Source organism: Phocoena phocoena, chromosome 2, assembly GCF_963924675.1.
Source record: "Phocoena phocoena chromosome 2, mPhoPho1.1, whole genome shotgun sequence".
Classification (NCBI taxonomy): domain Eukaryota; kingdom Metazoa; phylum Chordata; class Mammalia; order Artiodactyla; family Phocoenidae; genus Phocoena; species Phocoena phocoena.
The window spans coordinates 139,697,901-139,720,731 of NC_089220.1; the positions used below are offsets into that span (position 1 = coordinate 139,697,901).

The 22,831-nt window shown below is 53.8% G+C and overlaps 1 protein-coding gene across 2 annotated transcripts; it reads right to left on the reverse strand.

Moving 5' to 3' along the window:
• Positions 1-2,556: 2,556 nt before the first annotated feature.
• MAN2A2 (mannosidase alpha class 2A member 2) lies at positions 2,557-20,944 on the reverse strand. 2 transcript variants are annotated; one of them, XM_065870997.1, is made up of 23 exons: positions 20,813-20,944; positions 19,984-20,241; positions 19,768-19,912; positions 17,683-17,854; positions 17,110-17,237; positions 16,720-16,893; positions 16,171-16,357; positions 13,551-13,728; positions 13,041-13,243; positions 12,652-12,834; positions 12,365-12,479; positions 12,067-12,134; positions 11,734-11,899; positions 10,982-11,218; positions 10,634-10,756; positions 10,223-10,337; positions 9,827-9,960; positions 9,503-9,644; positions 6,961-7,094; positions 6,567-6,641; positions 4,814-5,008; positions 4,546-4,656; positions 3,645-3,797 (listed from the first exon to the last, which is right to left on the reverse strand). In XM_065870997.1, exons 1-23 carry the CDS (start codon positions 20,942-20,944, stop codon positions 3,645-3,647), a joined length of 3,528 nt encoding a protein of 1,175 aa, XP_065727069.1. The 2 variants fall into 2 exon arrangements, with proteins under 2 accessions (XP_065727070.1, XP_065727069.1); XM_065870998.1 differs by lacking the exon at positions 6,567-6,641 and having other exon boundaries at positions 2,557-3,797.
• Between the last annotated feature and the right edge of the window lie 1,887 nt (positions 20,945-22,831).

Below are 22,831 nucleotides of genomic sequence, written 5' to 3' on the forward strand. Positions count from 1 at the left end.
GGCCTCTATGTGCCCTTCTAGAACTGACATCATACATGTTTGTAATTGAAGAGAAATTCCGTATTACATAACAGAGGATCTTGCATTGAAAGCAGGCCCTCTTGGGGAAAAGGGTGTCTGCCTCCTGGGCTCACTCTTTCCGCCTGAGTTCTCCCTTACTCCTAAGGTCCCTGGTTGATTTTTTTTTTTTTTAAGAAACACTCAAAAATAGCTTATTAGAAATTGTGTGTGTCAGATTATCAAATTACATTGACACAATGGTTTTTAAGTTCTTTCCAATTCCAGAGTATGGTTTATAGGTTAATTTACTTATATTCTTAACTCCAGGCATTGATCTAAGAAACAGACCAACACTTTAGCCTATGGTCTCTACAAAGGCTGTAGTTTTCTGCACATCACATTTTATAAACTGAATTACATATACACATAATTTAATTTTTAAACACTTTTGAACTGGAAAGGTGCATTTTTCTACAAAAGGCAAAAGAGATATCTTTTTTCCTACTTGATACCATAAAGGGAAGTCTGTCAGAATGGAGATGGTACAGTTATCAGAGTTCATAAGACAATAATACTTGCAACAAATGGGATCTAAATAACTGTAAAATTGAATGTCCTTTAAGAAATGGAAGCTGAAAAGTATATTCAAAAAATTTCAATCAAGCACAAGTAATCCACTTTCCTGAACTGCAAACACTTTCTCAAGTATATATAAGGGATCCCGTTCTGGTTTTGATGTAACCCTCAGAACTGTGAGGCCTCAGGGCCAGAGCCCCGTGGGAAAGTGTTGCCGCTAGCCTTAAAATAGTAGGCCCCTTTCCAAATTACGTGTGCAGAAGACTCACCTGGGAGCTTGTTAAGAATGCAGATTCTTTGGCCCCTCCTCCCAGAGACTGGTCCAATAGGTTCTGCTGAGGGATCCGTCTCTCCTCTCGTGCACTAAGGAAGGGCTTTGGGTTTTGCTCTTGTTACAGGTCGGTCTCCGGGATCCGTGGCTCTGCCGCACAGATGCCCATTTCAGCCTGCGGGCTTAAGGAGGAGCCCCAGTCAGGGCAGGCCAGGAAGCTGGACTTTCAACAAGGAATTCTGGTGATTCTGGACCACACCTTGAGCAATGCTGCCTTACGGAGTTCTAAAAGGCCAGTGTGTAGGAGTAAACATTTCAGTTCCTGGCAGATGAATAACTTCACTGCACATCTAAGACCTCCAGAGAGAACAGCCTTTATTCTGCTAATTTCCTCGGGGGTTCACAGATTCTCCCTTATCATTTGATTACAAATTACATTATACTTGCAAATAACGCCTGCTATAGTATAACCGCTCAGAATCCTTTACTAATACGATTATAGTTCATATTCACTGAGCTCTTATACGTACCAGGCACTGTGCTAAGCACTTCACACTGATAAACTTCATGCTTTCACTAAGATGTAGACAGGATTCCACGCGCCCTGGCCTGGTGCCGGCAGCAACGCCCTTGGATGACCTGGAAGAACTCAGCTGGTCACTGCTGAATCTTTAGGTCGCTGCTTAGCAGGCCCCAGTGACTTGCTCCAAGGAGCCCAAAGCAAGCTATTCTCCTAAAGTAACTGTACTCACCAATTTTTGAAGTGCTGCAAATATTTTCTCCCAAATCTGTCATTTGTGTTTTAACCTTGGTGGTTTCCATCATATGCAAACTTTCAATATATTTTTGGTGGTAAAATCTGTTTATCTTCTCCCTTATTATATCTTTTAGGTTTCATGTTGTTTAGAAAAGACCTTCCCACACCAAAGGTATAAAAATATCCTATATTTTCCTCAGTAATTCTGTAATATTTTTGTTTTTTCTCTCTAGAGCTAATTTTTGTGGAAACTGTGAGGTAGAGAACTCTTACTTTAATAGATAGGCAGTTATCTTAAAGTACTCTTTATTAAATAGTCCATCTTTTTCCCACTTAAAATACTCCTTGGGTCCTGTACCAAATCCCCTCACACCTGGGTCTGATGCTAGGCTCTCCCTTTGGGTCCAGCAGTCTGATCCCACTCCAGGTCACACTGACTGAACTCATGGTCGGTCGAGAGTACCCTGGGAAATCTCGTAGGACAAGTGTCTTTTACCCACCTGAGCACCACCGCCCCGGACTCACTGTCATTCAGAATTTTCTTGGTATTCTCACACACTTAGTCTTCCAAATGAACGTTAGAACCCATTAAATTCCAAAAAGTATCCAATCTCACTGGAATACATTGAATTTATGAGCTGATCTGGAGAGAACCAGAATCTTTATAGAAACGTGATGTGCCTTGTTTGCTCTGTTAAGGTCTTCAGCTGATCCTGCTGGATTGTACAGGTTGGGCGTTCTGTAACCCTCCCTCATCGCTCTCATCTGCCACACTGCAGGGGTTTAGTAGTGCCAGAACACAGCTAAATAATAGTATGTCCTTGACTCATTTCTGACTTTACTGGGAATGCCGGTGGTATCTGACACTTTAGAATGCCACTGACTGTTGGTTTCAGATAGAGACACCTTTATCTAGGTTAGGATGTTTCTTTGTAATCTTAACTTACTAAGAGTTTAATAAGGGATAGATTTTAAATTTTACCAAATATGGTTTCAGCATCTCTAGAGACTATCATAAATTTTTTTCTAATAATCGAAGCTGCAGTGAAGGCTAATGAGCAGCCACGGTGCCTCCTAATTTAGTGTACATCTCCCTAGTCCCCGCACCAGGAAGTGAATACTTCTGTGGAAGGATGAACAAGGCGAAGCTTCAGGGCTGACTGTAGGAATGATGACGAAAGCTTTCTCGAGTTGCCCACCGCAAGCTGGAGGCTTCACTTTCTTTCCAGGGAAAGGAAACAAGCCCGATCAAACGCCCCCATGATGGGAAGCAGCTCTTCGGGACAGTGGTGTACAGAGTGCAGGAACCAAAGAGGAGTCAAGTAGGGTGGCCTCTGCCACCATTCCACAAATCAACACACAGACCAAGTGCCCAGTCTGAGATGGGGTTTTGGTACCTGAAGTGTCCCATGAGCTCCGGTCATGACAGGCTTCATGAGTCCTTCCTGCCACACTGCAGCGCCTGGCCAGGGCGTGAGGGTCAGGGAGCACTAAGAGTGGAGCCGTCACAGAAAGCAGCGATTCCTGCTACTCCTCCACCCCACTGCTAACTCGCGGTCCCCAGCCCCCTCCTCCTGGCAGTGCTCTGCTCCTGCCTGTCACACCAGGACATGTAGCCCTTACACAACCACAGGACTCCCCGAGAGCCAGCTCTTGACTACTGTGACCCTGACGCTGGGCTATTACCCACTCAGGCTCCCCTGCTTCTCCTCCATCCCATTCAGGGGAAAGGATGGGTGCTTGAGCCTGCACCCAACTAGGTGGGCACGCACAACCCAAAGCAGAGGCTGGCACCACCCACTCTGACCAAGGGCCTTCTCTCCTACAACTCACTGGCGCCTGCCCTAACCACCCAACACTGGGCTGTGGGTTGCCCCCGAACACAGAAGCAACGATAAAGAGAAAATGAGGGCAGAGCCCAGTCTGTCACAGTTCTGAGAGGTAGATCAGGACAGGAGACCCAGGGTGGCATGTCCAACCCGATCTTATGTGAAAAGGCCGTCTCTGTGGATGAACTTTCTCTTCAGGCCACAAGAAGCCCTAGCCCAGGCGGAGGCGAAAGGTGGCGATCTCCATGGGCTCCAAATAGATGTCAGTGCTGTTGGAGGGCGAGGCCAAGGGGTACAGCAATGTCAAGGAGGTTGGCTGCAGGAAAACCACATCCAAGCCACGGAAGAGGCTTCCCAGGGCCACCTGTGGGGAGGAGAGAAGGCACAGGGCAGTGCTGGGGGCTGACACACCAGATGCTGCTGCTCTTCTTCTATGTAACTTGTATGAATCTCACAGAAGCTATGGGCCTCTCTGCAGCAAGGTGCCTACATACACAGGTGAGCCTGTGCAACCTTGAAGCCTGTCCACAGACCCTAGGGTAGGAACTGCTGCACTGAGCTGTGAGCTCTTTGAGGAGAGGGACCATGTCTTTTTTTTTTTTTTTGGCCGTGCCATGCGGTTTACGGGATCCTAGTTCCCCGACCAGGGATTGAACCTGGCCCAAGGCAGTGAAGTCACTGAGTCCTAACCACTGGACCGCCAGGGAACTCCCAGCAGGGATCATGTCTTGATTCACCTCTGAATCACTGGTGCCCAGCACACGGAGGCATTTATCAGTGCCAGCCTTTGCTGGCTTAAACAATGAACAGAGTATGATGGCTTTTAGTTTTTAATTCCTGGTGTTTCCATTTGTTTGATAGAGGTCCGTACACATGAAACAGAAGTTCTCCACCTGGACACCTTGTCTGAACTGGCCCCTGCCAGGCCTCAGAGGCTTTGAAAACACATGTCAACAGCTTCTCCCTTGCTCTCCGTAAAGCCCCAGAATAACCCTGCCACCTCCCGCCTTGCTGCTCAGCCTCACTGCCGCCTCACCAAGCTCTTAGCTTGCCATCCCCAGTGCTCTGTTTCCCTGCCCTCCTCTCCCTTCCCACACCTGGGCCCTGCTCACCTTGCCTTGGCTTGTGGTGCAGTTGAAGCCCAAGTTCTTGGCCTCGAGGCCACAGTCAAAACCCTTGCGGTGTAAGAGGAGCGCAGTTTCGGCTGAGGGCAAGCTATCATCCTGGTGACAGACCACAGGGCAGCGGGGAGGGGGCGGGTCTCTGCAGGGCTCACAGGTGTAGCAGCGCCTCTGCCCGGCAGGCAGGGCTGGGACGGGGAGGAATCTGGGCGAGGAGGGCAGGGTCCGCCCCGAGGGTCAGCACTGAGCGGACACTCACCTCTGCCTGGAGCGTCCGCAGGTTGAGCAGGTGGAAGTCACAGGGCAGAGAGGAAGCCAGAGGACGAAATGAGCACAGAGCAGGGCCTGGGGGCTGCCTCTTGGCCACGGGCAGGGCGAGCACAGGGGTGTTCAGGTACATGGAAGTCAGGTGACTGAGGAGGGACGGGTAGCTGGTAGAGGGGCCATCTTGGACCTGGAAGATTGGCCCGAGACGTGGGTGAGGAAGTGGAGCAGGGGGAGCAGGAGGGTAACAGCACGTCCAGGTCCGTTTCTTTGGAGAGAGCTTCCCTGATGTGTCTGGATACAAGGGATGCCTGACTCCAGGACTCTTCAAATGCGGTCACTTCCCACCTCACACAGCTTAGGAAGGGCTACCTCACCAGGCCAGCGCTCCTCTAACTATGGAGGCTTTCTGCTCCCACAACACCATCGTGAGTCACACACTCCCATCAGCAACATCTCCTGTCACATAGAGATTCTCAGTGCAGCGAGAAGAAGGGAAGACAGACAGACGGATGCTTCACCATGGAGGATGGGCCTCTGATGGAGAAAGTCTCTGGGGCAACCCTGCAGCTTCAAGCTCGACCCCGTATCCACAGCACCAGCCCTGATGCTCGGGCCCGGCAGTCCCCACAGCTGTGCTGACTGAGGACTACTCCTTAGATGGCTGACCTAGACGTCACACTCACGGGCCTAAGCTGGACTTTCCTCCACGGCGGCTACTCTTCCATATTCTGGATTTCTGCTCTTAGCACCACCCGCCTTCCTACTGTCCAGAATCTCGCACTTCCCTCAGCCACGATCTCCGTTCCCACCTTGGCAGCGTCCTCACGCCCATCGCCGGCTTCTCCCTCCCGTGGCTCATTTCAAGCCACCAAAATGTCCTGCTTGAACAGCCTTTAAGCTGTCACCCCTGCCTCCGGTCTCCCTGAAGATCCCCCTGAGTCCCTGCTGTGGCAGTGACATGCTTAGGGCAAAGTCCCAACAGTGTTCTCCCAGCTCAGATCCCTCACTGGCCTCCAGGAGGAAGTCCAGACTCTTCGCCAGGCACTGAAGGCCCACTACAGTCTGCCCCAACCTACCTCCATGGCAGCCTAGCACTGGCCACTAGAACTTTCTGCAATCAAGGCAATATGCTATATCTGCACTAGCACAGCAGCTACTAACCACTTGTGGCCACTGAGCCACTTGAAATGTGGCCAGTTTGAATGAAGAATCAAATTGGTTATTGTGTTTTGTCTTAATACGTTTAAGTGGCCACAGGTGGCTAGTGGCTATCACACTGCACAGGCGGTTCTGGTCTAGCTGAGTGAACTCACGGCTCTTCCCATTCACGTTCCTTCCTGCCTCCCACCCTGTGCCTCGGTTCAAGTGTGTAGGGCAAACCCCCATTCATCAAAGACGTGCGTGGATGACATCTCCTCCAGGAAGCTGTCCTTGATCCCCTTGGCCTACTATGTTCTCTCACTCCTCAGGACCAGTGGACATACCCCTTTTCGACCTTATATTTTCACACACATAACTTGGCCCCCACCCATACTCACGAGTCAATTCCTAGAGCTCTGAGGCAGTATCTTATGCATTTGCGGCCCTCTCAGTCCTTACAGCATAGCGGGTGCCCAGCAGCTATTTGATGAGTGAGTGACTGAGCCCCAGACAGGGAGATGGAGCAGCGGGCTCTGCCATCCGCCAGCTCCAACTCCAGCTCCAAATAACTAACACTAGTTCAACACCCCATTGCTGGCCCTTACCTCTCGGTGCCCGTTCCTGCTGCTGTGAAAGATCAAGCCCCTAAACATGGCTGCCAGTTTGGAGAAAAAGCCAGGCTGGTGGGGGCAAAGAAAGCCATGAGATGAGCAGGGCAGGAGCAGAGCAGGTTAGAGGACACAGGGGCGGGGGTGGGAAGGTGGGAGATGAGCACAAGGAGGGCACAGGCGACAGGGTGCCGTGGAGAGGGAGGTGCCAGGCTGCATGAGATGGAGCAGCAAAGCATCAGACTCGCTTCCCCGCCAACCCGGGAATCAGGCCCTACTCTTGCTACCCTTGCCCACCTCTAGTACGCTCCCCAAGCCCTAGGCTGGAACCCCAGGGCCACCCACGGGGCCTAGCCTGACCTGGCTCCCTAGGGGGAGGCCCAGAACTTACCTCCCTGCCCAGGGTTCGCCGTTCCAACAGGAGACGGAAATGGTTGCAGGTTCTCTTGTTGTCCTTGAGCCCTTGGCCCAGGCCTCGGTTGTCGTCCTGCATTAGTCGCCGGTCCAAGATCACCTCCAGCTGGCCTAGGGAAGTTAGCTGTGAGCCCCCAGCCTGCCTGTCTCACCCCCAAGCAGACACCGACCTCTAGAAGCAACAGCCCACCAAAGCCCCAAGGGAAGAGCCCAGGGAACTGGCTGGAAGCTGAGTCACTCAGGGCACAAAGCCACCGTGGAACCTAGAGCTGGAAGGGGCTGAGTGAAGGACTGTGACCCTGGCAGTTCACTGCCCGTGCTCCGCGGCTCAGGAGTGGGGGCTGGCCCGGGTGCCCAGGCAGAGAACCGTCTCTAGGCTGGCCACATACAACAAAGTGAACAGCAAACACAACAGCCATCAGCAGCTGCTGCAGAGGCCCTGACCCGGGGCAGGTTTTCTCAGGTGGGGCGGATTTTGTTGTGACTGGAACACACGCTTCCGGCCCTGGTTCTACGTGGGGGCAGACTCCAGGTCTGCCTGCCGCGTCTGTCAAAAGGAGGGAGCAAGAGGGCAGCCAGATGGCATATCAGGCAAAGGCTCAGATTAGGTGTTATTTGGGGTTGCCCTGCAGACGAGAGATAGCAGAGGATCCTTTGCTTTTTTTTTTGGCTGCACCACACACAGCATGTGGGATCTTAGTTACTCCACCAGGAATTGAACCCAGGCCCCCTGCATTGGAAGCACAGAGTCTTAACCACTGTACCTCCAGGGAAGTCCCCAACCTTTCCTTTCTTTTAAAAATATGTCTGAGGGGACATTCCTCATGGCACAGTGGTTAAGAATCTGCCTGCCAATGCAGGGGACATGGGTTTGAGCCCTGGTCCAGGAAGGTCCCACAGGCTGCGGAGCTACTGAGCCCGTGTGCCACAACTACTGAGCCCGTGTGCCACAACTACTGAAACTGGCGTGCCTAGAGCCCGTGCTCTGCAACGAGAAGCCACCCAATAAGAAGCCCGTGCACCGCAACGAAGAGTAGCCCCTGCTAGCTGCAGCTAGAGAAAGCCCGCGTGCAGCAACGAAGACCCAACACAGCCAAATTAAAAAATAAAATAAAATAAAAATATGCCTGGGGAAGGGGCTCACTCAAAGCTGACATATGTTGGAATGAGGATTTTTCCCAGCATGTTTTTTTCAAGAATCTCTTGAGAGGAGCCCGTACAGACGGCTCTATCTGCACTCCCATCACCCCAGCCCAGATTCTGACTTACGTAGTTCCTCAGTCTTTACCCTGAGCAACCACAGAAAGGCACACGAAATCCTAAAATGGACCCCTTGCATGTAAAACAATCGCCTGTTAGCGCACTGTTTTCCAGAAGGGCAGAGACCAAGGGAGGATGCTGGGCTGGGTTAAGAGTTTTACAACCAGAGTGGTACTGGGCAAAGGGGCAGCAGAGCCTCACGCCTTCCAGCAGGGAGTCAGGTCCCCACTGTGCTTGCCACCGGCCCCGCAGAGCCTAGACTGGGCACTCTTGGCTCAGTCCTGCACAAAGGCTCTGCCCCAAGGACAGATGACCTGAAGGCCTCAGAGGCCACTAAGTGCAAACTGTTCACTTTACCCTGAGACTACGGGAGCCACCTGGGCTGGCCCAGTGTGACCAGCTCCAGGTCAGTCTCCTCATGTCCTCGTTTTGATTCTTTTTATTTTTTTAATTTATTTATTTATGTTTGGCTGCGTTGGGTGTTCGTTGCTGCGCATGGGTTTTCTCTAGTTGCATCGAGTGGGGGCTACTCTTTGTTGCGGTGCGCGGGCTTCTCATTGTGGTGGCTTCTCTTGTTGGGAGCACGGGCTCCAGGCACGCGGGCTTCAGTAGCTGTGCACACGGGCTTCAGCAGTTCTGGCTCACGGGCTCTAGAGCACAGGCTCAGTAGCCGTGGCTCACGGGCTCTAGAGCACAGGCTCAGCAGTTGTAGCACACGGGCTTAGCTGCTCCGCAGCATGTGGGATCTTCCCAGACCGGGGCTCGAACCCGTGTCCCCTGCATTGCCAGGTGGATTCTTAACCACTGCACCACCAGGGAAGCCCTCGTTTTGATTCTTAAGAATGTCATTCTCTCTTTTTTTTTTTGTCATTCTCTCTTTTAATGACCATTGGTAGGAAGGCAGGATGTATCTTTCTCCTTCGCTAAATATTTCATTTAACACTGACTACACTTTTCCAACTGTCCCTACTGCCATCCCTGTCAGGAGAAGGTGGCTGCTCACCTCAGCTAAGAATCACCGTTCAATACCCTGATGCTTCTTGAGGGGATCCAACAGGCCACCCACCCCCAGTCACCTCCACAGCTGCCTCCACCAGGGGAGAGGGTGACAGCATGTGTCTGCCTTCCTTTCATCTCCCGCTGGTGTGTGACTGATGGACAGGAAGGACGAAGAGGCCCACAGAGAGGATAGGCCTCGGTGGCGGGGATGGGCTTCTCGAGCTTGCCCTCTCCCCCCGAACAGCGCCTGCTCCCCTCACCATCGTGGAGGCTGGAGACGCCCAGGGCCTGGGCAGCGTGCAGTGTGAGGCGGCTCTGTGCGTCCTGGAGGCAGGCCATGACCGGCATGGGGTAGAAGTTGGCCTGCAGGGGCAGCTTCTTCCGATACCGCCGGGGCTGCACCTGCGGGGGCAAGGCCAGCAGATCAAGAGAATCCGCGCACCATTTGGGCCCCGATCAGTCTTGCCTCCTATTCCTCCTGCTCTGTCAGAGCAGATCACCTGCCAGGGCCTGTGATGCAGGCAGTAAACACAGTCCAAGTTCTGTTCCATGGGGTCTCTGGGGCCCCAGGCCTGAGGCATCACCTGAAAGCCATTGAGGTCCGTGAAGAAGGTGCCCTGGCTGTCAATGTCTGTGTGGAGGCGCAGGGCCAGCTCCTTGTTGACGCAGTCCCGGATGTCCACCAGGGATGACACGTCCAGAGACAGCCCCTCCACCCCTGGGCACAGGACAAAGGGAGAGGCTGAGCGGCGTGAGCCACAGCCTGGGAGACTGGGCTGGGAGAGGCTGTGCCCAAGCCCCAGGCAATTCCCAGCATTTCTGGCCAAGCTCTACTCCAAGAGAGTTAAGAATCAGACCCATCTCAAATGATACGTCTGTTGGGAACAGATGCATGACTAGACAACAGGCAGAAGAGCGAGCACATCACAGCCCACGGAGCCCGCACCTCCTTCCCTACCTTCCTCGTCTGCAGGGCTCACCTGGCAGGTTATAAAGCCGGACTACCTGGTGAACGTGCTCATAGTAGGCCACCACCTCTGAGAAGAAAGGGCCTTCCGTGATGCGCAGCACGGGAGGGTCCTTGGGGATGTAGGGCTGGGGAAAGAGCAGGTGGCCGCTGAACCCACGGCACAGAGAGCAAAGCAGGGAGATGCTGGCCCACGGTCAGGCAGGAGGACTTGTTTCCAGCAGGCTCTGGGCTGAGACCCCTGGCCGAGCCGGGCCCAGGCTCCCAGGCAACGTTCCTCAGTCTCCCACTCCCCGCAGGGGCAGTGCAGGCGAGGCACCCTGGCAGGCAGGGTCGCCCTGGACGAAGGCCTGTACCCTTCTTCCTGCCCTCCGCTCCTGAGGCCTCCAGGGCCTGCTGGGGTTTGCAAGGTGCCTCTAGTTACCTTGGCCTCGCCATCAGGCAGGAAGAGGTAGGCTCCACTCTTGTCTTTGGACGAGCGGGTGCCATAGATGAGGAACTCCATGCCCACCCGTTGCTCCTGCTCCTCGTCCACCCTTCGGATGCTCTGCCGAGAGACACAGCCCTGACCCCTGGCCCCACACCCGCGTGTCAGGCCCGCCCCCGGGAGGGAGCCCAGCCCTGCTTCCCTGTGCTGTCAGCTCAGGGCCCAGACGGCCCGCTCCCGGGTCCACCATGAGTCAGGTGGCAGCGCACTCATGGTCCGGAGGCAGCTTGCACGACCCCCCCGACATGCGCGCCCTCCTCCGGCTCCCAGCCCCTGGCACTTTACCTTGAGGAGCCCAGTGAGGCCTGAGAACCAGACCTGCATATAGCGGTTGCTGAGGGCGAAGTCGCTGGTGCCAGAGTCAATGACGCGTAGAGGGAACGCCTCGTGCCTGCTGACGGACAGCTGCCGCCCATGCAGGTAGACACGCACGGAGGAGGGCAGGGTGCGGGGCCCGTCCAGACCCAGCTGCAGCTGCAGCACGCCCAGGCCCAGCGCCGGCAGGCGGACGGGCACAGACACCTGCGGGCACGGGAAGGGTGAGGAAGCGTGGGCCACGGCATGGGTGTCAGTCTTGGATGCCTGGGGTTCTGGCCCTGAGAGCCTGAGCAAGTCCCTGCACCCACTGGGGCCTCGGTGCCCTCTGCCCAAAGCACAGGTGATGTTACTTGCCCCTCGTCAGACTTTCATGAGTCTCAAATGATATCTGGAAAACTATGAGATGGTAAACACACGTTAAGCTTTCAATAAATATTTGTTGAATGAACAAACGATGGGGCAGCATAACTGCCATTTTTACTATTATCATACTATACCAAACTTCCCCTTCCTTTCAAGGACAGACTCAAAGCCCAGGAGTGACTGTCCTCTGGGCAACCCCCCTCCCCAAGACTCTGGTCCCCAACCTGGGGAGTAAGAGGGCTGCAAGCAGGAGGGTGGGAAGCCAGTGTCCATGGGCAGTGTGAGGCTCCGGAGAGGGGCCAAGGATCAGCACAGAGGGCCAAGGCCGGGCCCCACCTGCCAAGCCCCCGCCTCACCTGGTAGACGTCAGGGACCATGTCAGTGGCAGAGCTCCAATGCGCGCTGACCTGCACAGCCAGGGGCTGACCCTCCTCTGTAAGGACCCGCACCCGGGGTGAGCTGACCAGAAGGGACACCACGCTGAGCCGTTCCTGCTCCAGTGGGTTGAACAGCACCACGTACCTGTGAGCAGAAAGAAGGCTCATCCAGGAGGCCACTGCTCTGGCGGCAGTGGAAGCAGGAACAGTGGCCAGGCCAAGAATCCCTCAGTGGTTCGGCAGGGTGGGGGTGGGAGGGTGCCCAGAGCCAGGAAGGGGCTTTGCCTCTGCGCCTGGCCCAGCCCGGCTCACCTGGGTGAGGAATCCAGCTGGATCACTGTGCGCTCTGGTAGGGCATCGTGATTTAAGCGGGTGTCATCCTGGAATGAAGTGGGTGGGAAGAAAGAACTATCACGGGGCTTGGCCTACTCGGAGTCTTGCCTCCCCCCACCCCGCAAACGTGTCCCAGATGGGGACCAGCAGCTGCGCCAGGCACAGAGCTTTCACTCCAGGACCGGGAAGGAAAAGGACAATGCCCTCGCACCACAGTTCTCGGCACAGGACTGCACACCAGAGGGTCCCCCTGAGCAGGTGCGGGAGCGGGGCTCACCATTTGCAGGAAGGGTGACTCAGGGTCAAAGTGGTAGCTTTTCTTGTCCCCCAGCACCAGATAGTGAGCTGCGTTAATGATGACCTGCTTCAGGTTGACAAGGGAGCGCAGAAGCCTGGGAGGGCGGGCAGGAGAGGGACCATGGGAGAGGTGACCACCGAGATACTGTCCACCTGCCAACAGGGCGAGCCCTTGGCAGGCCTGTCCACTGACTGCCCAGTGCATCCTCCCTTTTGGAACAGCGGGTCAAGGCGTGGAGCTGATGGGGAAGAGGAGAGGGCTCCCACCTGATCCCATAGTCCACAACAACTGCCTCCTTGGCAGTGCCAGTGATAGCGTCGTGGTGCTGGAAGAGTCCCAGTGTGCGCCGAGCTTCCGTCAGAAGGGCAAAGTTTGAGAGCGGGTACTGGCTGGCCACTCCAGAGCGCCGGGCATGAGCCACAGCCAGGCTGTACAGAATCTCTGCCCCCCTGCCCAGAGAGAGAAGTCAGCCTCCTGCCATACAGCTCCCTAGGGCCCACCCTCACTCTGCAAGACCCATTCCTTTTTCTTTCACCCTTTCTCCACTTGTCTTGGTCTCCATGCCCTTCTAGTCCCTTCTGAGCCAATCCAGCCCCTCCTTAAACCTCAAAGGCTTACTCTATCCCTCCAGCCTGGAAGTGGGGGCAGGTCTCACCGCAGGTGCGCTTCCAGGACACGGTCCAAGCTCTTGTAGAAAGGCCGTGAAGTGTAATAGCCTGTCCAGTAATGGTCCTCCCGGTCCGCGTAGGAGAAGAAATCCCCGCTCAGCACAGGAAACCCTGGAGGCTGGGCCCCTGGCTCCACCCCTGTCCTCTTATATAGAGCATCAAAATAGTCGGAGAGGGTGCCAAACTGGGCCTGTGGGGACCACCAAAAACCGCTTCCATCAGTTCCAGAGTCTTCTGGGAATTGCAGCCCCCCAGTGCTGCAGTGGAGACTAGGGGCAAGGATGTTTGCCTATGCAGAGAGTAGTCACCATGTCCTACCTTCTGGGCCTCGAGAAGCTGAGGAACCTGGGAAAGAACTGTGACATAAAAGGGAAACCGTGCCCAGAGTTGGGAATGAACCCCTGCTTTGGAGCAGTATTGGGGAGCATGAAACCTCACAGGAAGGGCTGGGCTGCAGCACCACCGAGGCCCCCTCCCCGATGAGTGTCCCTTCACACCTGCACGTGGAGATCAGGCTTGCTGTTAAGGAAGTCGAAGAGCCGCTGGTAGTTGAAGAACTGGGCATCCCACTCCTGGGGCTTGTCATATCGGAAGTCATCGCCCAGCGGCACCAGGAGGACGTTGCTTCGGAAGAGCCGGGACTTCTTCCTGTACTGGTCCAGGAGCAGGCCTGCCCTGCAGGTGGGAAGGGGGACGGGCCCCACATGGAGTCTCACATTATAGGATCCTGAGCAGAGCCAGCCTGAGAGGAGCCCTCTGATACATCCTCGTCACAGAGTCACTCGGCTTGGGGGTAGATACCTCATGGGGTGAAACCCAGTCCCAGGGAGCCCAGTGTTCTCCAAACAACTAGAGAGTTCTTCCTGATGCATGGCTTCAATTCCCTGGCCCCAGTTCTGCCCTTGGATACCACAAAGAACAAACCAGTCCTCCTTCCCCATCATGGTCCCTCAGACATATCCAAGATGTGTAAGCATTCCCCTGTGCTTTCTCGTCAGCCTCTGCAATCCCAGCCCCCCTATTTGGTCCCTACATAGCAGGTGAGAATCCAGTCACCAGCAGTTCTCTTGAGTAGCCCGTCTGCCAGGATCCCAGAGTGCGGGGCCCAGCGCTGAATATGGGAGTTCGGGGGAAGGCAGGCCACACCCCCTAGTCTGGCCAGAGCTGTCGTGTGTGCTTATACAGGCATGTCTGGCGGCCCCCACTGTCACCCCACCATGCTGACATCAGTGATCATGTTTTCTGTGCATGCGGCCCAGCAAGATATTTTCTCATCCTGAACTTTCCTATTCTGTCTGCTGAAGCTAAGGGTAGAACCTTACATTTATCTAATCTTATCTGGTTAGGTTCAACCCACGTCCCAACCTACTGAGATCTTTTGGGATCCTGACTCTGACACTCCAGCTTTGTTTGCCACCAGTTAGTGATGCAGCACAGCCCTAGACTGAAGAGCCTGGACTTGGGGACCGGACTACACCAACACTAGCTCTGTATGCACTAGCTGTGTGACCTTGGACAACTTACTTAACCTCTCTGGGCCTCAGTTTCTATAAAATGAGAAAAACATCAGTACCTACTGTCATAGTATTATGAGAATTACAATGAACTGAGTGAATTAATATTTGTTAAACACTTAGAACAGTGCCTGGCACTGTTCTACATAAACATTTATTATTTCCTTTTTCATCCAAGTCATTAATGTAATCAACAGAAAAACAGAGACCTGTGGCATTAAAGCCTCTTTCTCTTTTTAGACCAGCCTGGTAATTGGCATGTTATGGGTGTTACAGTTCAACCAGCCACTAATGTACTTAGCCATGCTGGTGCAGCTTGTTCTGTTCCACTTTGCTCTCAAGAAAGGACTCCTCAAATACCACCTTCCCCTAATTTATCATCCTTGTAAGCCCTTTAAAGGAGAAAACGAGAGCTTCCCTGGTGGCGCAGTGGTTAAGAATCCACCTGCCAATGCAGGGGACACGGGTTCAATCCCTGGTCCGGGAAGATCCCACATGCTGTGGAGCAACTAAGCCCGTGCGCCACAACTACTGAGCCTGTGCTCTAGAGCCCGTGAGCCACAACTACTGAAGCCTGCACACCTAGAGCCCGTGCTCTGTGACAAGAGAAGTCACCGCAGCGAAAAGCCCGCGCATCGCAACGAAGAGTAGCCCCTGCTCACCACAACCAGAGAAAAGCCCGCGCACAGCAAGGAAGACCCAACACAGCCAAAAATAAAATAAATAAAACAAATTTAAAGGAGAAAATGAGGTTATCTCCCATGACTTGCTCTCTGTAAACCTGGCCTGGCATCTGTAGATCACAGCTGCTGCTTTCAGAAAAAGCATGCCTTAAAAGCCCTAGATTCTTGCTTGGAATCAGCATTTAGATTTCTGGATTCTGGAAACAAAAGACCACTTTCTTTCCCTTCTGGTCACATGTTTCACCTCTTGGACATCATGGAAATCGGAGGATTGCAACATGAAAACCCGTTCAACTTGTTATATTCTTAAGGCCAGTCCAGTTCTGGCTAAACAATTGTTTAGCTCTCTCTTAATCCACCTTTTCCCAGGGGAGCTGATTTCAGCAACATCTTTTGGGGTCCCTAAGGATTCTCTCAAAGGGAACAGGTCTGTTTTCTCAGAGGCTGGAGGCTGTTGGGCGGGACAGAATGTGCATCTGAATGGGATTCTGGGTGCACAGAGCACTGAGGATCCCGGGTGACTTCAAGTCAAGGCAGGAGGCCCGAGCTTAATGCAGGCATACCAGACTGAAGGTTGTAAGGCACTGGATCTAATCTGAGAATTACTTGGCTCAGTCAGTCTACTGGCTCCGACAGTTTGTTAGGACACTGGAAAACATACTCATTTGGGAAAATAAAAACATTCTGGAAAAGGTGGTTCCTTAGAGCCACTCACTCTAGTTTTCCAGGAAAACACAGTAAAGGAACTGTCACTGCAAGGGCTGTGGGCCTGAACTCACCAACCGAGCCCACCCCCATTTTATGAATGTGGAACCCGAAGCCCCCATGCAGCAGAGCCCAGACCAGAAGCCAGGTCTCCTGACTCCTCTGCAGAGTGAAAATGACACCACCACACCTAGTCCAGGTCTGGGAGCAAGTACCTCTCGGCCACATTTGTCTCTGTGATAGCCCGGGGTGGCACCTTCCAAGGGCAGTTGATGCGCCCCCCAGGCAAGCGCTTGAAATCAAACTGGCAGCAGATCTTGGGATCCGGGCCACATGTATGGGGGACGTCATAGCTGTAGAAAGGCATCATGTGGCAGAAGATGTCTGTGCTGGAGTCCGAATCTATAAAAAACACACCAAGCAGTCAGCCCCTGGAGCTGGGCACAGGGATGCCGGGGGTGGGAGGGGATCTGCTCCAGCTAAAGGCGTGAACTAGACTTTCGGCTGCAGAGGACATGCAGGCCAATGGTCAGGACACAGGGAGGGCTCTGGAGCCCATAGCTCCTCCAGGAGACAGACAGCAGGCTCCACAGAGGCCAGAGATCAATGTGATCCCCACCTAACCTGAAGGGGAGAGCTTCTGACGGTCTGCACCAGTGTTTGTTGGTCTGCTCTAAAGGACAGATGGGTCTTATTTCTGATATCCCTGCCCTTTCCCAGTGGGAACCACTGCTGTGACCCCCCTCCACCCTACCTGGCCTTACCCCAGGTCTGCCTCCACATGAACTCCAGGCTGTGGGTGGCAGCAAAGTGCTTCTTGATAGCATAATGTACCCTCTGAATCAGCATGCTGGTCAGGTTGGCACGGCGCAGCAGGTAAGGCATGGTGGGGCTGTATCCAAAGGGGTCCACTGCCCAGCCTGAGCGCGGGGCTGCACCTGGGCAGGGGCATGGAAGCCAGAGGCCTGAATGCCTCAGGGCCTGGTCTCCCGGCACAGGGGCCCCAGAGCCCGTCTTGCCATCACACCACACCCACGCTGGTGGAATTAGCCTAGAAAAGAAGCACTCCCTGCCAATCCTTGTGCCTTAGAGCCCCCTGCTGTCCTCTGGGCCCAGCTATGGGGGCAGACTCCCACTGCTGAGCCCGGACTCACCGAGGTTTTTCTCCAGCCACTGGTGTCCCTCAATGAGCTGGTCAACCAATGCAAAGTAGTGGGAGTTGGCCTCATCCGGCATTACCCAGCCTCCTGTTGCAATCTCCAGCTGCCCGTTTCCCACCAGCCTGGAGTTAAGGACTCACACTCAGCCTGGGGCAGAGACCCTCTGCTCAGTCCTGCCAACCAGATGCCAGGACCTGTGTGTACTGGCCTCACTGAGCCAGTTCACCCAAACCCAGGACCAAGACAACAGACATGCGCCCTCCTCTCTCTCCAGCCAACCTCCATGCTGTCCTGGCTCTGCTTATTCCTGGATCTCTGTGCTTCCAGGGGCCAGGCCCTATGCTTTCTCTTCCCTGTGCTCACACGACTTTGATTTCTCCTAACACTAGTGACCCTCAAATCAGTTCTTGCCTTCTCATTCCTGGCCCCTCTACCATCACTCCTCATCTCTGCCAAGGTTCCCCCTGCCTCTCCCTGACACCTTGGCACCTGCAGCTCCAGGAGAGGACTTCACACCCATCCTAGGGCCCAGAGGATAGCCCTCCTGCCTCCCCGACTGGCACTGGCCTTCGTACTGCTGCTCTCTTTTGGGCATTGATGTTGTCCCACCACTTGGCGAAGAAGGAGACTTCCGCCCAGATGAAGCGCCGCCGGGGGTCCTCTTGCAGCTTGGACACCATGTTGTTGAGAATGTGCTGTGTCTGCTCTGTGTAGTACTTGTCAAAGGTCTTGAGCCAGCCTGGGAAGCCAACATAGGGTCCCCTGAGGATGCCACCATCTTCTTCAACTGTCCCTCCCTTACCTTTGCCATCAGGAAGCCCACCCCAGACAAAGCAATCTTAAGAAAAACAGACCTGGAGGAATCAGGCTCCCTGACTTCTGACTATATTACAAAGCTACAGTAATCAAAACAGTATGGCACTGGCACAAAACCAGAAATATAGATCAATAAAACAGGATAGAAAGTCCGAAGATAAACCCATGTACCTATGGTCAACTAATCTACGACAAAGAAAGCAAGAATATACAATGGAGAAAAGACAGTCCCTTCAATAAGTGGTGCTGGGAAAACTGGACAACTACATGTAAAAGAATGAAATTAAAACACTCTTAATACCATACACAAAAATAAACTCAAAATGGATTAAAGACCTAAATGTAAGGCTGGATACTATAAAACTCTCAGAGTAAAACATAGGCAGAACACTCTGACATAAATCACAACAATATCTTTTTTGATCCACCTCTTAGAGTAATGAAAGTAAAAATAAACAAATGGGACCTAATTAAACTTAAAAGCTTTTGCACAGCAAAGGAAACCATAAACAAGACGAAAAGACAACCCTCAGAATGGGAGAAAATATTTGCAAATGAAGCAACGGACAAAGGATTAATCTCCAAAATATACAAACAGCTCATGGAGCTCAATATCAAAAAAGAACCCAATGAAAAAATGGGCGGAAGACCTAAATAGCCATTTCTCCAAAGAAGACATACAGATGGCCAAAAAGCACATGAAAGATGCTCGACATCGTTAATTAGTAGAGAAACGCAAATCAAAACTACAATGAGGTAACACCTCACACCGGTAAGAATGGCCATCATCAAAAAATCTACAAATAATAAATGCTGGAGAGGGTGTGGAAAAAAGGGAACTCTCCTACACTGTTAGTGGGAATGTAAACTGGTACAACCATTATGGAGAACAGTATGGAGGTGCCTTAAAAAACTAAATATAGGGCTTCCCTGGTGGCGCAGTGGTTGGGAGTCCGCCTGCCGATGCAGGGGACGCAGGTTCGTGCCCTGGTCCGGGGAGATCCCACATGCCGTGGAGCGGCTGGGCCCGTGAGCCATGGCCGCTGAGCCTGCGCGTCCGGAGCCTGTGCCCCGCAACGGGAGAGGCCACAACAGTGAGAGGCCCACGTACCGCAAAAAAAACCACACTAAATATAGAACTACCATATGATCCAGCAATCCCACTCCCAGGCATATATCCGGGGAAAACCATAATTCAAAAAGATACATGCACCCCAATGTTCACTGCAGCACTATTCACAATAGCCAAGACATGGAAGCAACCTAAATGTCCATCAGCAGAGGAGTGGATAAAGAAGATGTGGTACATATATACAAAGGAATATTACTCAGCCATAAAAAAAGAAATCCCATTTGCAGCAACTTGGATGGACCTAGAGATTGTCATACTGAGTGAAGTAAGTCAGACAGAGAAAGACAAATACCATATGATATCACTTACATGTGGAATCTAAAAAAATGGTACAAATGAACTTACTTACAAAACTGAAATAGAGTCACAGATATAGAAAACAAACTTATGGTTACCGGGGGGAGAGGGGGGAGGGATAAATTGGGAGATTGGGACTGACATATACACACTACTATACATAAAACAGATAACTAATAAGGACGTGCTGTACAGCACACGGAACTCTACTCAATACTCTGAGAACACCTATATGGGAAAAGAATCTAAAAGAGAATGTATATGTGTGTACGTATAACTGATTCACTTTGCTGTACAGCAGAAACTAATACAACATTTTAAATCAACTATACTCCAACAAAAATTTAAAGAAGTAAAAAAGAAAGCCCACTCCACACCCTGGCTCCCAGGGTCTGCTGGGCCCTCACCTGGGTCATTGTGAGAGTGAGGGACCACAAACACCTGCAGGTCTTCAGTGTCCCAGTCGTGCGGGCTATAAGAGATCTCAAAGCCTTGCTTCCACACGCCGCCATCCACGTTGTCAAATGGTAACTCCTCTGATACAGTCAGCATCTGCCAGGCAGGAGAGCAGCTCAGTGCCCCAGCCATGGCCACTGTGGGTCCCTGCCAGCTCTGACTCTTACCTGCAGCTCTGGTTTCTGGCCCCGGACCCCCAAAGCAAATTGGCAGTCTTGAGGGGAGATGGAGAAGAAGCTGGGTCGGGGCTCTGGTGGTACCACCCAGGAGCCATTGGACATATAGTACGGCAGCAGGGCAGGTGGGCCCTCCACGTTGGCCGTCAGCTCCAGCACAGAGTCCTTGATGTGGCTGATGATCTCATGATTCTCCTCCAACAGCTGCTCCAGCTGTTCAATGCGGTTCTGGAGCACAGAAATCTGACTCTGCCAAAAAAACCAAAAAGCAATCACTCCCAGCTCCTTATGTCACAAGAAGGATCTCTGCATGGGGCCCACCACCTGAGGCCTGACTATGATCCTTCCCTCCCCAGTCAAAGGCAGGACCATGAGCCTACAGGGCTGGATTGCTCTGGTCAGATAAGGGAAGAGGTGTGAATCACTACTGAAGACTGCAGTCCACTTGGGTTGGGAGTAACCTCACTCTCTAGCTTATGGATGGCAAAGATTTCACCTCCCATGCCTATTCTCAACAATTGGCGTTGCCTCTCAGGAGCATTGTGCTGACAAGGACTGCACTGGGGCTTAGTGGGAAGGGATGCTGCAATCCATTAGCAATGTCTGCCAATAATTCAGGAGGACGGAGCAGCAGTACATATTGCCATTTTCCCTCCCTCCTTTCTTTTTGCCATCAGTGCTTTCAGCTTTGAGTTTCTAGAAAATCTGCCTATTGGGAAGGAATGTTCTTGCCCTGGGCTGACATGACTCTCCAGCTGGGGCAATAACCCGATCCCAGATGATTTGTGTATGAAGAGATCAGCAATCAGGCATGACTCACCCGGGGGAAGTTCCCACCGTTCTGGTGTCGGGTGGGATCATGCTGCACTCGATCCAGCATGAGGTAGAGTGAGAAGACAGCCACACAGAAGATGGCAGCCCCACACACTGTCACCTGCTTTTTCAGCTTCATAATGGCCTCCACACACACCTGGCCGGAGGGACACCACATGTAGCTCCAGCAGGCAAAAATCCCTTTGGTGGCCTTTCCACCAAATGCCCCAAGGAGTTCCTGAGGGCTGCTCCCGAAGAACACCAAAGAAAAGAAAGCTTCTAAGCACCGAATCCCGACACTGGCTATGGATCCTGACCCAACCTGGATCGTATTCTCTTGGCTGAGACACAGAAAGCACTAGTAAGAGGCACATGTGAGGCCGGTCCTGCCTGGTCCTCGTAGCAGCTTTGCCCCTAGGGTGGAGATGATGCTCTCTCCCAGGCAGATGCTATTAAAAAACACGCCCGGAAAACAAAACTTCCCAGCTGTGACTCCTGAGTTCGCCATACAACTTCCTGATTATAACCAGCTGCCCACAGAGCTTGCCTACAAGAAAGACACAGCCAGTTAAAGGACGTGGGTGTCCAAGCTCCCTGGCCATGTGCCTCTAATTTCAGAGGAATATACTGGTATCTATTTTGATTTAAAGAATATAGACAAAGCCCCAAGAGACTAACAAGAAAGCCTTTCTCCCTGCCCGCTTGCATCAGACTGGTACTCACCAGAAACAGTGACTGGCACAGCTGGTCTCTTATTCAGAAATGCAGAATGAATAAAAAAAGAAGCCACAGCTTATGTTTCTAACATAAAGAGTCCTCTCCCTGTTAGCTCTGACTCCTGCAGTGGGTAACTTTCAGCCTCTGCTTACAGAGCATTTAAGGGGGCCCCTGGAAGCCACCAGTGATTGATGTCAAAGATAACCTGAGTAGGGAAAAGCTAGGCACAACTGTTCGGCTGTGGGGCAACTTCAGAGAATCAGTGTCCTCCGCCACCGCCCGCGGCCCGCACTTGCCTGCTGGGCGGAGGGAGACAGCTAGCTGCCGGCTGAGCGGCGGCGGGAGCGGCAGCTCAGGAGTCTTCCTCCAGCCCTCGGGCTGAGGAGCTCTGTCGCCTCTGCAGGGTTGTGCCCTATTTAGCGCGATCTTATTCCGCTCAGGAGCCTCCGGGCAATATTTTTAGCCCTGGGAGGCTGAGTCCAGGCCAAAGTAGGTGGAGCTGGGGAGAGAGAGTTGGATCTCAGAGGGGGGCCGGCACCTGCCGCCGGGTCTTCGGCTACTCGCCCGCTCGCCGGCCCAGCCCCCTCCCGGCCCTCGACCCTCCCCGGCTCTGCCGGGCCCCGGGACCGCAACGGCAACTGACCCATGCGGGAGCTCGGACCGCCTCCGACTCCAAAGCGCCGCACGCGCTCCTGCCGCTCAAGCCCGGCCTCGGCCGGGGCAACCGGAGCCCTGCCCGCGCCCGCCCAGCGCGTTACCGTCTGCGGCCGGCTTCCGCGCCGCTCCGGGCCCCGCCGGCCGAGCTGCGCCCCTCACATCCCCGGGTAGGGCTGCCCGCGCGGAGGCAGCGACGCAGGCGAAGGCGGACGTCCGCCCACCAGTCGCTCCCACAGAGGCCAGGCCGCCGGCGCCGGTTCCCCACGCTGGAGGCCGCCGGGCAGAGCGGCGTGCGGGGCGGGGACAGCCTCGCCGCGCCCCCGCGCCACCCCAGCCCCGCCTCCTCGCCTCGGCCCCGCCTCCGCCTGCGGTGCGCCCCGCCGAGCCGGGCGAGTCGGGCCACTAGCGTCCCTATCTCAGCTCCGGCGGGCCGGCCCGGCGCTTCCGGTGCGGTCTGCGCCGTGGCCCCAGCCGCCGGCAGAGGGTCCGCAGTGCGCAGCCGCAGCCGCAGCCCGGACCCGGCCTGGGAGAGCTGCGGGTCCGCGAGGAGGGGCGCGCAACATGAGGTTTTACTGAGTCTTCCTAGAGTTAAGCTCATTAATTAGCAGTAGTAGAAACATTCCTCCTCCATTTCACCAACCGAACGGTGAAG